General features: G+C 32.8%; 1 protein-coding gene across 1 annotated transcript in view; it reads right to left on the bottom strand.

Annotated features, from left to right (window-relative positions):
• The window catches only part of LOC129225600 (sine oculis-binding protein homolog A-like), a 184535-nt gene that overhangs the window by 80362 nt on the left and 89515 nt on the right, over positions 1–14658 (bottom strand). The window contains exon 2 of the mRNA XM_054860055.1: positions 13211–13487. Coding sequence (XP_054716030.1) covers positions 13211–13487 — 277 coding nt within the window. The remainder of the gene's footprint in view (positions 1–13210; positions 13488–14658) is intronic.

Consider the following 14658-nt stretch of genomic DNA (forward strand, 5'->3'; position numbering starts at 1 on the left):
CCAATTGGCGAGAAAATTCACCATACATCATTTGTAAATATACAGGCGAACCAAAAGACCTTTTAATTTTTCTATTGCGGGCAAAGCCGTGCGGGTGCCACTAGTTGTCAAATAAAATGTTTTCTTTGTTGGGAAAAGAAATTCAAAAAAAAATATTTTTACAGTGCCTTAATGTTCCATGTCATATTCTAGTAAAATTAATGTTACTATTTTTGGAAAAGGTAAGCGAGTCTTATTTGTTATCGTTGAGAAGGGGGGGGGGAATAAATGGTGATATATTTACTCTGGTTTTGGCGCCACCTATCCGATACTAATTTTAACCATGTAGCACCACATTTAGTCTATACGAGGCAAGAAAAGTTACCTCTGAAGATCAAAACATATGATAACGCACGCAATTTTCAAAGATTGGTACAGTAAAACCTGTAAAGTTGACCACCTTTGTAAGTTGACCACCTGTCTATGTTGACCGCTTTTGTCAGGAACGGAATTAGTCCTATCTCATATAATGAACGAAAACCTCTGTAACTTGACCACCTCTCTATCTTGACCACCTGTCTATCTTGACCACTAATGAACACCAAATTTGGTTTGGAGCATTGTAAAAAACCCTTTGTAAGTTGACCACTTGTTTTATTTTTTAAAATTTTACTTAGCAAATTGTTTTATTGTATTATTTTTTTTAATAGCCTTCCAAGAACATTTTTGATACCAGACCAGCGTTTTACTAACTAAATGAAACAGTAGCATAACTAAACCCCCTTTTGAGTTTAACCACATAGGAAAACTATTAAGAACTCTTTTATTCCCCAAACTTGTTTTTCTTTATGAAAACATGTGTCAATAGAAAAGTACAAAGTATTTTTTTCCAGTTATAAAATTTTGTGACAACAATGGAGTTGTGCTAAAGAGTAAAGTTACTTGCATTGCAGTATTTCTGGTGCAAGGGATTAAGAGATACGACATTTTCATCCTCAACTGCTTTTTTGAACTATGAGAGTCCAGCTTGTTGCTCTTTGTGTTATAGTTTTACATAAAATGGCTTCAAAAAGAAAGTTAGTTGAACTTGAGATTGATAAAAAGTATGAAATATTAAAACTAATTGAAAAGGGAGAAAGCTAGAGAAAATTAGCTGACACATATGGAATTTCTAAAACTAGTGTCTAGTAAGTGCGCCAAATTCAATAAGGAGTTCTTTTGTTGAAAAATAGATCATCATGGAGTTTTAAATGTATATGAGAAAAATTTGCAATTTTTGAGAAGCTATGAATTTTTACGAACTATTAATATTAAATGAGTAACTTTTCATACACGATAAGATTTTTTTTTGGATCAATTTACTGAAATTTTAAATTTGCATGACACATTATACGTCATTCTGGGAAAATAATCTCTAAAATATTGTTTCAAAGTAATGCTAAACAATGAAAGTGAGTTAAACAGAAAGAGTAAGTGTCAATCAATAAAAAAATAAATACATGGTGCAAGAAATGACAAAAAAAAAAAAAAATCATTACCCCCTCCATAAGTTGACCACCTGTCTAAGTTGACCACCAAAGGACTGCACCGCAAGTGGTCAACTTACACAGGTTTCACTGTACTCATATTGCAATACTGTGCGGTAAGTCAAAAATTATTTTTGTTATTATAAAATAATAAAGTTTTTGTTGTTTACATTTAAAATATGAATTGAGCCCCACTAATATTTTGTGCAGTACTTTTTTACTTAGTATTAAACTTATTTTTGTTTTGAATATATTGTACAATTAGTCAGTGTAAAGCAAAGTGGATGGGGTGCAAAGTGAAATAGTGTATTGCATTTATTTATTCATCAACTGTTGATCATTTACGTATTTATTTAATTATTTATTTATTTACATTCCTTCAGTTAACAATCCACTTATTTATTCATTCATTAATTTATTTTCTTTTTTTCACTATTTTATTCACTCATTCATTGATTGGTTATTTTATTCATCTATGATTCATTATCTATTCATCTCTTCATTCATTCTATTATTTATTCATCCAATCTGACCAAAAATATTTTAGTTATAAAAAAATATTTTAAAAGAAAAAATATTTTCTTTTCACTCTTCCCACAAAAAAAAAAAAAGAAAAAAAGTTAATTTTTTTTTTGAAGGCACACATTTACAGCCAAGTACTCTTAATAATGTTTCAATGTGGTTCAATAAAAAATTCAATGTTCTTCCTTTATGGAATATCAGATCAAACTTTCAACTTACTCATGTTGAAAAAGCAAGTTATTTTAACTATTTCACTTTTCCCTACTTTCATTTTCTAAGGACGCTTCTACCCTTTTTCATTTATTTATTTGTTATTTATTGATTTCATTTATTTACCCCATTATTTATTTTTTCCACAGAGAAGAGCCCGTTTTCATATCCTTAAATCCGACTAAAAAATATATTTTTAACGCTAGTTTTTAAAAATTAAAAGCATGTCTTTACTATTACAGTAGTGGCAATAAAACCATTTCCCCTCCAAATCATTATACTTGTTCTCTCAATTTATTATTTCTCATATTACAGTAAATTCTGACATGTAAGAGTTCCTTAGTAAAAAATCAGTTTATCAGAGTAAATCAAGTTTTTGTTTTAAAGGTTCTGTGGAAATTTTTTCTATGAAGAATATAATGAATTTTAAGAAACAAGCTTACGATTTCTAAATGTACGTTGCTCAATTTCTGAAACATAATAAATATTTTCATTTTCCTTGAATCACTTGAATGTATTCGCTACATCATTAGAAATACTCCATTCCATTTTTATTGCACAGCATTTATCAAATTCATTAAGCAGTAAAGGAAATGCATCATGTTTCATGTGGGATAAAAAAAAATATTATGCCAAATAGTAAAATCAAATAAGGACAGATAATCAGATTTCTCTGATTAACTAAAAATAATTCATCAGGTTGCATAAAATTAGTGATTCCAGTAAGTAATTACACACATTTTCAAAACATTAAATAAAAATCATTTCATCAGGGGTCGCTCATAAATGATGTCACGTTTTGAAGGAGGTTTTGTGAGAGGAGGATCGTGAAATTGTGACAGTTTCACAAGAGTAGCAAGAGGTGGGACATTACACATTTTTTATAACAATATGCTTATGAAAAACAGCGTGACATGTGACAGGAGGTAGGAAGCGAATCAGGGCCGTAACCAGACTTTTGTTTTGGAGGGGGTTTTACCAAACACATTCTTTGAAACATTTATATGGTCTATCAAATTTGGTTTCATGTGTGTTCTGTTGATTTTTGTTACAATAGATTATCTATATGGAAGGAGGGGATGTTCTTACAAAACGCCATATTGTTACACAATAAATGAATTTCTCAATAACTACCATAAACGCACAATGAGTTAGTACAATTTATCAGTCATACTAATTTCTTTCACAAATAAAATTGAAATAATAATAATAACAGCAATATTATTTTTGTCACCAAAATATAAATAAATAATGGAAGAGATTTCTTTGGATGAAAAATTTCGGAGGGGGTTTGAACCTATAAACCACCCCCTTGCATACGGCCCTGAAGCGGGTAACAAGAATTGTGATGTCACTCATTTTTACAACAATATGCTTCTAAAAAACAGCGTGACATGTGATAAGGGGAAGGGTTTGGGTGAATTATGACACTTTGTGACAGGGGGAGGGGGGTACCCTTTGTTGAAAAAAAAGTGTGCCATCATTTATATGGACACCCCCTTTTGTATTCCTTCGTATTATATTTTCTTATGCCGAAAATGGAGTACTATTTTACAAAGCGTACAAAAATTGTATTACTTTAATACATTCACAAAATGTCTAATTGCTGACGAAAACACCAGTTTCATGTATTTACAGCCAAATGTACATACAGAGATACTAATAGATTTGTTTTTCAAGGAGTGAAAATACTCCTTCGGATATTTGAGAGGAGTGAAATTTAGTTCGAAGTAGTGAAATATACGAAAACGTATGACTAGTCAAACTAACGTAAGTCACATAATCACTACTTTTCAGGAGAGCGTAAAAATGTTTGTCTGCTGCGTACGAAGGCTGGTACTAAATGCTCTTATACCACTGGTAAATAATTATGAAGGTGTATTTTTTAAATAGCATTACGTTGATATGGCTCAATGTGAATTTTTTACATAGTTTCTGGAGTATTTAAATGGCCATTGCTATTTTTGAACTTACGTTAACCTGGATTGATTCCATTAGAAATAGATTGATTGATTGGTTGGTTCTATTATAAAAAAAAGAACTTACTGAAAAGGATATAGAAGATAGGAGTGGGGGGGGGGTGCATTACTTCTATTTTTTTAACCTCTAGAATGCTCGACATTTTGACCTTTTTTTTTAAGAGGAAGAAATATTCTTCAACTATACTCTCACTTTGGTTTACGCCATGGAACCAAAGGAGCATAGAGTAACTGTAATTAATATCCTCATATATATAATGGCGAATGATCGAGCAACGCTCCTGACGTCATCAATAATGAAACTCGCTCCACGGCATGATAATATTTTTGGGTAATACTTGACATGCAGGGAAATGCTTTGTTTTGACAAGGTTGAACTGTATCCGGTGACTTAACTGTTTTACTAGCAAGACTCATTTTAGGAGAACGAAAAAAGAAAATTAGTCAACAATGAACGCTGTCTACTGGAGTTAAAGGTTCACCCACTGGAGTTTGGGTTAAAATTTCAACTATCAAAATAGCATCAAATAGGCAATTGCTTGCTTCAAATGTAGAAGCAGTTTTCACCCGTCATACCCTGACGGGCGATTTTCTAGTATGTAAATAAAACTTGAATTGTTTCTTTATTCTTTCAAATGTTCTTTCGTGCTGTATTCGTCTAATTTTTTTACGGTGACGTTTCAAAATCTCGGAGGAAATTATGAATAATCCTGCCCATTTTTATTATTATTTTTTAATTACAAGGGATCTCAAATCAGAGAGCTCAAATTACGTGTCTAAAAACAAACATCATTTTCCAAAACACGTTGACCACTTTAAAAGCACGCAAACTATCTATAGTTAGGGCAAACCTAACTTGTCAGCATAGTAATGCTGCGACTAGGATCTGCGTAGCCTTCACAATGCTGAGGTTTGTCCCAACTATAAAGAAAAACGAGTTCACTGTCCACAAATGATGGATGTACATTTTCCTTAACCCTTGCCTCCTAACATGCATCCTTTCATTTGAAAAAACATATGCAGCATTATACTATCACAAAAGCACACACAACCAACGAAATAATATTCTTTAAATTCATAAACAGAGATTATTATATTATCTGGTAGCATGATAATTCAATCCTTCAAATCAATGCAAAAACTGTTGTGAAATAAAGTCATTTATCACTACAGCAAGCAGCAATTACCCAGAGGAATATCAAAACACATTACAGATAAACGTATCATTATGCGTTTTAATCCTTTTGAAAAAAAAAAAAAAAAAGCGCCATTCTTATGCGACGGAAAAATCACACAAGTATTTGCTTTTGTTTAACTTTCACATACCTTTGTATGACTGCGTTTAAGATGTTTTTAAACTTAGAGATTTTTTGAACCAGAAATGTAACCTACTTCCAGAATTTGCTTTGTTTTGTGCCGTGGAACTGGTTGAGTGTGAATGGCCAGGTTTGTGCAATGAAGCTAAGGGCATGAAATTCCTACGCTTCATTCCCTCTGTAATTTACCTCGGCTAACAAACTCGCATTCATTTCACTGTTAGCTATTAAAATTAATTAAAGAGTAGTAAGCCGTTTCATTATATTTTTTTAAAAAATCATCAAACGAGTATGCCTTAGAATTAGCAGATGACGGGAGGAGATTAAACATCAAAAGATCCTCCGTCTTTTGCCCTGGTTTAAACTGAACGTTGTGACCATTACATTCTGTAAGTTATTAAAGTTTGAGCATTTTTTTTAAAATAAGATTCACCAAAAAAAAAAAAAAACTCATGCTCCACACAATTCGTTTTAGCGACTTCATTCTAACAATGGTTTTTAAAAAGAAGAAGGAAGAAAATCATATTTTTCTCCGCAATGGTTTAAATCGGACGATGATAGCGTTAGATGCTGGGAGTTACTAAAATTTGGGTATGAATCATGTTTTAACGACACGGTTCTAAGCTACGGTCTAAAATAGTTTCTGTCTTCCGCCCTTGTTTAAACTCGACCGTTAGATTCCGGAAGTAATTCAAAATTAAGTACGAATCGTATTTGGGTCATTCGATGGAAAACGGTAATTTTGTCCCTCACGTAAAGGCTTCATAACATTTCATTAAAAATAATAATTTATACGGGTAATTGTACAAAATTTTGTCGCTTAGGAAATCTCACACGTATACGTGACTTTTATGCAGGGTTCGAAAATATCCGATATTTTAATATATATCGAATATTTTGATATATCCGTTATTTTCAATCAGCAAAAAGTCTTCAAAATAGTAAATGCATCCTTCAATTACTCTTTATTTTCTTATATATTACATTGTTACAATATGAAGACTTAAAATTCAGGTAGGTAAATTAAGGTATCTAATATTTCATTTTACATTTTTATCAATTTTAACGGAGTTAATTTAGCATTAGCTATTTTACTCATTTTTCTTCTGTTAGCTACTTTTACACAGTTATATGATTCAGAAATAAAAAATATGCATCTGTCGCTCCACATTCATAAGACATTTCTTTTCTTCTGACCAACATGTAATTTTTCAATAGGCACTTTTAATACAAATCAAAATTGTAACATTACTGATAATTTAATGAACATAAAATAAAAAAGGATACTTTGTAGCATTAATGATGTAGTAATACTCATAAAAATGTAGTACATAACTTTTTGGTTATTTCTAATAATAAATGAACAATATTACTATGAATAATGTAATTTTTATATTGAAGATAGAGTAGTTGAAAAAATAAATATCGAAAATATCAAAATATCATGATATTTTCAAAATAAATATCGGATATATATCATGATATATATCGACTGATATATATCGGCGAACCATGTTTTTAAGCAAAAAAATTCGTGGTTACCTTTTAAAATTATTTCTTCTTTATGAAATATAGGAACCGTCACGTGCGAAACCAAATAACCGTTTTCAGTGGAATGGCCATGTTCACATTTTTTACGGTTTAAATTATTATTTCTCAAAAAGTGAGATAGGTTTTCTTTGTGTTGGAACTTTAAGTTTCAAAAACTATGAGCAAAAAATTAAAGCAAAATTTTAAGTAATGCATACAACAAACTACAGAAATTGACTTTTGATGTCCCGCACGTGATGCATGCAAATAAATTACATTTTAAGTAACAAAGTAATTTAATAAAATAATACTGTGTCAGGAGTATCTTTGTATCAAATGAAAAGATTAAAAAATGCGCTTACTCCTGTTTAGTTAAAATATTAAAATCTATAACAAAATCTTGGTTAAATTTTCGAGTCGAATTGTCCCGCACTTGACAGTGGAATGGCCCATTTTCGATACTTAAATTCAAAAAATGGTTTTTAACTTACTAAGTGAACAGTCATTAATAACGGTTCAATAATTTGTAGTGCCTAAAGTTAAGCTTTAACTGTCAAGGACTGCATCTTAAACCGAACTCATAAGTTGAAGCTAGAAACATATAAGCGGACCAGTTTGCATTTCGGACAGTCAAAAATACCATCTCACAACCAAGGAACGGAATTCTGCGTCTAATTAGTAACAGGGGCTTCAAAAGTTTGTGGTGAAAAATGACGTGAGGGTTTTATCTTGAGCAAATTGTAGTTCAGATCTAAAGTCCCTTGGTTCGACAATAAATCCTTACTTCATGCCAAAAATACTGTTGTTCTTGTTGGGTGTTTGTTAATTGGTTTCGAGGTACTTTACGCACTTATATTAATTAATAATAAAATAAAAAATTTCTTGACAAAAGAGATATTGCAACATTATATCTATTTTTTTTTCAAGAAATTTGTTAAAGAAGATAAAGTTTTTTTTCTTTAAAAGATTACAATAATGGTGCATAATAAAAATTCTTAAATATAATGTGATTTTTTACTTAAATAAGAAATTAAACGCATAACTTGCAAAACAGTTTAAATTCTGCGTTTAAAATATTTACGTTATGTGCATTTAACTAAGTTTTATTTTGTAAGATCGTGTTAAAATAAAAGAGTCGATTTTTGATTTATTTTCCGGCTGATGAGAAACGCAAAGAAATTACTTCGTTGAACTGAAACTTTTAGCAGATATTAATGCTACCCAGAGTTAGCATTTGTACCCCAGATCAAATAAAAAATAATATATTTTCAATTTCATTAAAAAAAGGGCAAAAAAAAAGTCAATTTTCTGCACGTTCGAACTTTTTTGGGACCATTTTGGAACGTGAAGGTATTATCCTAGGAAATTAAAATTTTAATGGTGATCTATTCATGCTGAAAGGCAACTTTTGAGACCCGAATCTTTAATTTCAAATATTTATTTTTTTCACTCCACCCTATTGCTCACCCAACTTCATGTGCTAGTAGCATAGGATCGATTTTAAAACGAAAAAGTCTCGAATTGCTTTTTTCCGAGAAATTATTGTTTTCTAACAATTTTTTTTTTATTGTGTTGTATTTTATTTTTTCTTTCTTTCTTTTCTTTTTTTTTTTTTTTTGGCACGTCAAAAAATATTTACGAGCCCTTTCGGCCAACTTTCTCTTGCTCTTAACAACTGACAGACAAATGTGTTTCCGCCTAGAAACAAGATATTCATTTTTTTTATCTAATTGGTGGTAGAAGAATAGCTGTATGACCCTTTCTGTATGATCATAAAAAAATAACTAAACTAAACTGAAGTTACCAACTGAAGTAAACTAACTGAACCACCAGAAAAAATGCACTGCTCTGACATTTTATTGAATGAAAATCAATATCAAGAGTTAGTTTTGGCTAAAATAATAATAGATATAATAATCGAAGTAGTAGTGATACATTAGCTCCAGTAAAATATATTATATTTTTCACATCGCATTTGGCGATATATTTGCACCGCCAAGAGAACAAGGTGAAGGTCTAACGCAGTCAGCGTATCCACCTCTTGTGGACACATGACAGGTAACCCAACCCTATATCTTCTTCGACGTTGACGCTACTTTATAATTACGCTAATTGAGCCAGCAGAGAGGAGGTGCAAAGGGCACTGTAAAAGCAGAGGAAAAAACTCTTAAAATTAAAAAACATTATGACTACAAGAATAAAATAGAAAATGACTTCTTTTCCCCAAGTAAAGATAAATATAAATATACCAAGCTTTATCCTCTTAGACACGAACTTGACGTTCCTTAAATTGCAGGTTACGGAGCAGCTAAACATTACCTTCTATAGAAGGCGTCTGGGAATTCCACAGTGTGGGCAAGGTTATATAAAGTGAGGCTTGCACGCATCATTGATCAAGCATATTTATTAATTTGATTATCACTCCCGAATTAGGCGTGATAAATTGAATCAACAAATAAATAAATAAATATACTTCATGCTTACTGTTGATGTAAAAGTAATGCACAATTTGTTTCTTAGGCATGTGCTACAGTAAAATACACCCTTTGCAGGGTGTTAAAAATCAAGATTTGTTTTGAAAAAATAAGAAAAAAAACTTTTTTTAGAAAATTTAAATCAGAATTTTTTTTATTAAAATTGGATGTTTTTGACTTTTTTTTTTTTTTTTTTTTTTTTAACGGGGAGAAAGAATTTATTTTTATTTACTGCTGGGACAAACCTAACCTCGCAGCACCACTGTAACGCAACGTATATCTTAATCACAGCCTTACAACTCTGCCATGTTAGGTTTGCTCCAACAATTGTCACTTCGAATGTTGCTCTAAAGACGATACACTCTGAGAAATAATTTTTCACTCACACCTAGTCTGCCAACGAATGATCGAATGATATTTTATTGGCAAATGCCCGGTTAAGACGAGTTCATCTGAATGAGGGGCAAAAGTAAAATTTGATGCGCTTTCTCCGTTAGTTTCAATGTGATTCTGCTTAGAGGCTAACTTGCATTTGCAAAAGCTGGCACCCCTAAAAACATAATAGATGCTTCCGTTTCCGCCTGTAAATCGGATGTTTGCCCATCAATCTCATCCGTGGTCAGACTGTTGCTGCCTATTTTTTTTCTTTTCATAGATCTTAACATTTTACGATTTTTGATGGATTTGGCTCATTAGATATTTCCCAAACTAGTAAAAAATACACAAAATTATTTAAAAAAAAACATAATGAATGATATAACTAACAACGAACCTAAAACCAAGACGAATTCGCCGAATTCGCAAATTTAGCGTAAAAGTAATTTCCGTTTCTAATTATTGAAGAACCCACATTTCGTGTAATATTAGACGTTTTACGTAATATAAAAAGAGTTGCACTAATTACCAATGGCATCATCATTACTTGCAACAGTCCTGAAACAAGAAACCACAACGAGAGCGAAAAATCCCTGATAACAAGAAAAACTCTTCATTAATACCGTCCCGAAGTAACTAAAAATAATTAATAAAAATTATACACAGGAGAGACGCCCAAAAACGAAACCTCACCCCCCTCTTCGTATTCCACTTTTTCTCCATATCACGCAAACACCTGTAATCTCTCCTCCTCTCATCCTTCTATCTTCTAATTACTTTAATTACAGTAAAGCGAGTGGAATGGTGGTTAAAGTTTGAAGCACTCAGGCATGGCGCCGCCGGCGGAATCTTCAAAAACAAAACTTGGACACGCCCCCCAAAATGATTTAGAAAGAAAATATGAGAGAAAAAAAAAGTTTCATTTATGCATTTTTTTAATCGTGATTTCAGGGTGTATCGTATGCTATGTACCGCATGCGTCGTAAATTATCGCTAGCTAGGAGGGAACTGCATACATGGTTAATTCCACCATTTTTCATTTTCATTCGTTTTTTGGGTTTCATTATCAAATCGCACTTAGCTGCTACTATATATTTGATACCCAGTCATCATGGCGTGTCGGATTCATAGCGGTCTAATTACAGTGAAATCCCGTTACAACGAACTTCAAGGGACCGCAATTTTGTTCGTTGTAATGAGAATTTCGTTGTAACGGAAGTCAAACAATGTATTGGATATTAAATCAGGACCGAAAATTTATTTCGTTGAAACAGAAATTTCGTTGTATCGGTATTCGTTGTAACGGAATTTCACTGTACAAAATCTTCAACCTACCTTCACGTAGAAAAAAAAATAATTTACAGTAAAGCATTAAAAGCATGAAATAAATTTTAATCTTCCACCAAAATATAGTTGAAAACAAAAAAATGTCAACAATAAGTAACGCAAGAGAGAGCTTCTTAAAATACATCTTTTTAAAATTATTTTTAAACCGCATGAAATTGCACTAAAGAGCAGCAAGTAAAATGTTTCTCAAACTGAAATGCTCCAAGGATAAAAGTTTTGAGTGAAAACTTTAAGACAAATACAAAAAATCAGCGGCATATTCTCTCTATTAAATACTTCAAATCATTACTTTTGATTGAAATTCATTTCACGAAAGGAATAATAGTTACATTTGTTGCACTCGCTTTCAACAAATAAAACTCAAAATATCGTAAATATTTTGAGCTAATCTTTAATTTAAATAAGCTTCAGAGTCACATTGATGATTTGAAGGGTATAATTGAGAGAAAATCTTTTTATTTCAATAATTATAATTTAATAATTGTAATTTAATGTAGATTTAAAGAAAATTAATGGATTAATGATACAGTGAAATTCCGTTACAACGAATACCGATACAACGAAATTTCTGTTTCAACGAAATAAATTTTCGGTCCTGATTTAATATCCAATACATTGTTTGACTTCCGTTACAATGAAATTCTCATTACAACGAACAAAATTGCGGTCCCTTGAAGTTCGTTGTAACGGGATTTCACTGTATAATTGTTGATTTATGGATTCCGTTATTCAAACAAAGACGTTGGGCAAGTACAAAGCGGGAAGTAAAATGCCTGATAAGCCAGTTTGGATTATACATATTCGTTGTAACGGAATTTCACTGTACTCAAATTTAACTTCTATCAAATCTACATCGAATTTCAAAGAAAATAAAACTGGACTACATAGTAAATTTTATATTGTAGTGAAATTAAAAAGCACCTTAGAAACCATTAGTACTACATCTTAGGTTCGAAATAAGGCCAGTCGCCTCCTGTGGAGGGGCTATCATCCAGCAGAAATGTCTCTTCGGAAGAGATGTCTTCATACCAGACGACATTCCGTTAATTGTCATAGGTAGTAGGAACGGCGAAAGTTGTGTCCTTTCCCTCACAAAAATAGCAATCCATGATGTAGAGCCATGAAGCCTTCTACATAAAAGGGCTTACGTGTTTGATATCCTCTTGAAATTTCGAAAACCAGTCCTTTTTATAATTGTCAAGTGAGGTGTTTTTCTCAATCATCCAGGTGGGATTTTTCAACGGCGATTATTGGTCATCAATAAAATTAAATTTAATTACACAAGCTAGAGTTATGCATAACACTTTCTCTCGAAAAATAGGCAACAAAAATCATTCCAAGGGCTGTCCGCAAATTATGTCACGCTTAAAGGGGGAGAAGATTTATGAAATCGTGACAGTTTGTGAAGAAGAGGACAGAAGGCTTTACAAGAAGTGTTACACACATTTTTAAAACAAAATGTTTAAGGTAAATAGCGTGGCATGTGTCAACGGGAGGACAGGGGATACGGTGAAGTGTGACACTTAGTGGCAAAGTTTGAGGGGTCAGAAATGCTGATAAACAGTGTGACATCATTTATAGACACTACTTTATACTCTAGGGTCCCCCAAACCTACCTATACGTGGTTTAACCTTTTAGATGGGACCCTGAAGACAGCTCTTTGTGATCCAGACCAGAAGTCAGTCGAGTGATCCTTGGTCCAGCACCTCTAGAGGTAATGGTTTGGAAAGGGAACTTTTAGGACTTAGTGACCACGAACATCGATCCAATCATCACGACCTCCATCATTTATGCACAGCCTTTAACTCCTCTGAAATTCGACTTTGTGACGCTACGTCCTGTGACAATTAAATAAAAACCTGCTTCGTGTTGGCAACTGGGATGCAACTCTAATATATGTCGATGGATGTCTTCACTAAGACTAAAAAAAAACGAAACTAATAGCACTCACCGTCGGGACCGGGACTAACGCTGTCAGGCCTGAGTCTAGAAGAAACGCCTTCTAGACCACCGTGGTGCGATGCGACGTCTTCCGAAGCATCGCTGCCTTCCATGGCAGAAGAAGGTGGTGAAAAACCGTTGGTCTGATTGCTGTGGTTGCTACCACCAGGCCCAGAGTTGTTGTTTGAAGCGAAATGAGTCAGATTCAGTCCTTGCGTGTCGCGGCTGTCAACCTTTTCGTAACCATACCAGCCAAGTAGCTCATTCATCGTGTTTTCTGCGTAGTCCTGCATAAAATAAATAAAATAATTAAATTGAGCGGATGTTTAAAACTAATCAACACTGATTAGGAAAAATCAAATAATGAAATACATCGATCAAGAAAAGTCTATTGACCCTCCTAGCAGCAGGACCACGCCCACTCAATATTAAACTCCATAGACGAGCACGAGTATACTCGGGCTTGCCACCAGAAGGGTTAATAAAATAATGAGATAACCAGAAGTTTTCAAAGGGAGTGGAGAGAGGGGGGAATCAATGACGTTGCAATCATTACTTAAACTAGGTTCATACAAGGACTAAATTTTCGCTTCTAAAGTTCTGCGCCTAAGCTCAACTTTTCATCATTCACTTCGGCATTAAATGCGCACGCGCAAAATGTTTTACTTGCTGTAATTCCGAAATCGTAACTACATTATTATGCTAAGTGCTAAAGTCACATCACAGATTTGTACGTTTTCTTCAGAGATGGACAGTCAGATGTGCAATGTGTAACATGTATACGAGTATAGATGGTACATGGTAAATACATATAGCAAAATGGTGATGCACTACAAATCTTGAAGGCCCAATGCAAGAAATTTTCTTTTTCAATTCAACCATGAAGTGAGAACAAAACTAATAAAACATTAAAATTTCGTTCCCAACTATCCAATTGTTCCTACTACAATTTTGCTTGATAACAAGTGAATCCAACAAAACTTGATTCAGTCGAGTTCACGTGAATCAGGTTCTAAGACAAGAGGTCAAAGAAAGGACAAGGAAGAATTAAATCTTACCAGCTAAGCCAGCACCGAATAGAACTTCGAACAATATACAATACAAAACCCAGTAAACGAAAACATGTTTTTGATTGACAGGGGGTGGTACAGTTTCGCCTGAGTAAAGCTTGGTGCCATGAAGAAAATTATCACTTACTGGTCTGTCTACAACCTGAATCGAAATTTATTTTTCCGTACCTATTGTCTCGAAAACTACCTGAAAATAGTCAAATTAGCAACATCAAGCAGCTGTTTGACTGTAGTTTCACCAAGCAACGAACAATTCTTTTCTCTTTGAATTGCTAATCCTTTAGCTAAATTTTCTCTGTTAGACCATAACGTGATTTAAATACCTTTTTTTCAGTTAGTATATTTTATGGCAATTTTATTTAATCTTTTTAGATAATTTCAATCATTT

Source organism: Uloborus diversus, chromosome 7 (assembly GCF_026930045.1).
Source record: "Uloborus diversus isolate 005 chromosome 7, Udiv.v.3.1, whole genome shotgun sequence".
Lineage (NCBI taxonomy): Eukaryota > Metazoa > Arthropoda > Arachnida > Araneae > Uloboridae > Uloborus > Uloborus diversus.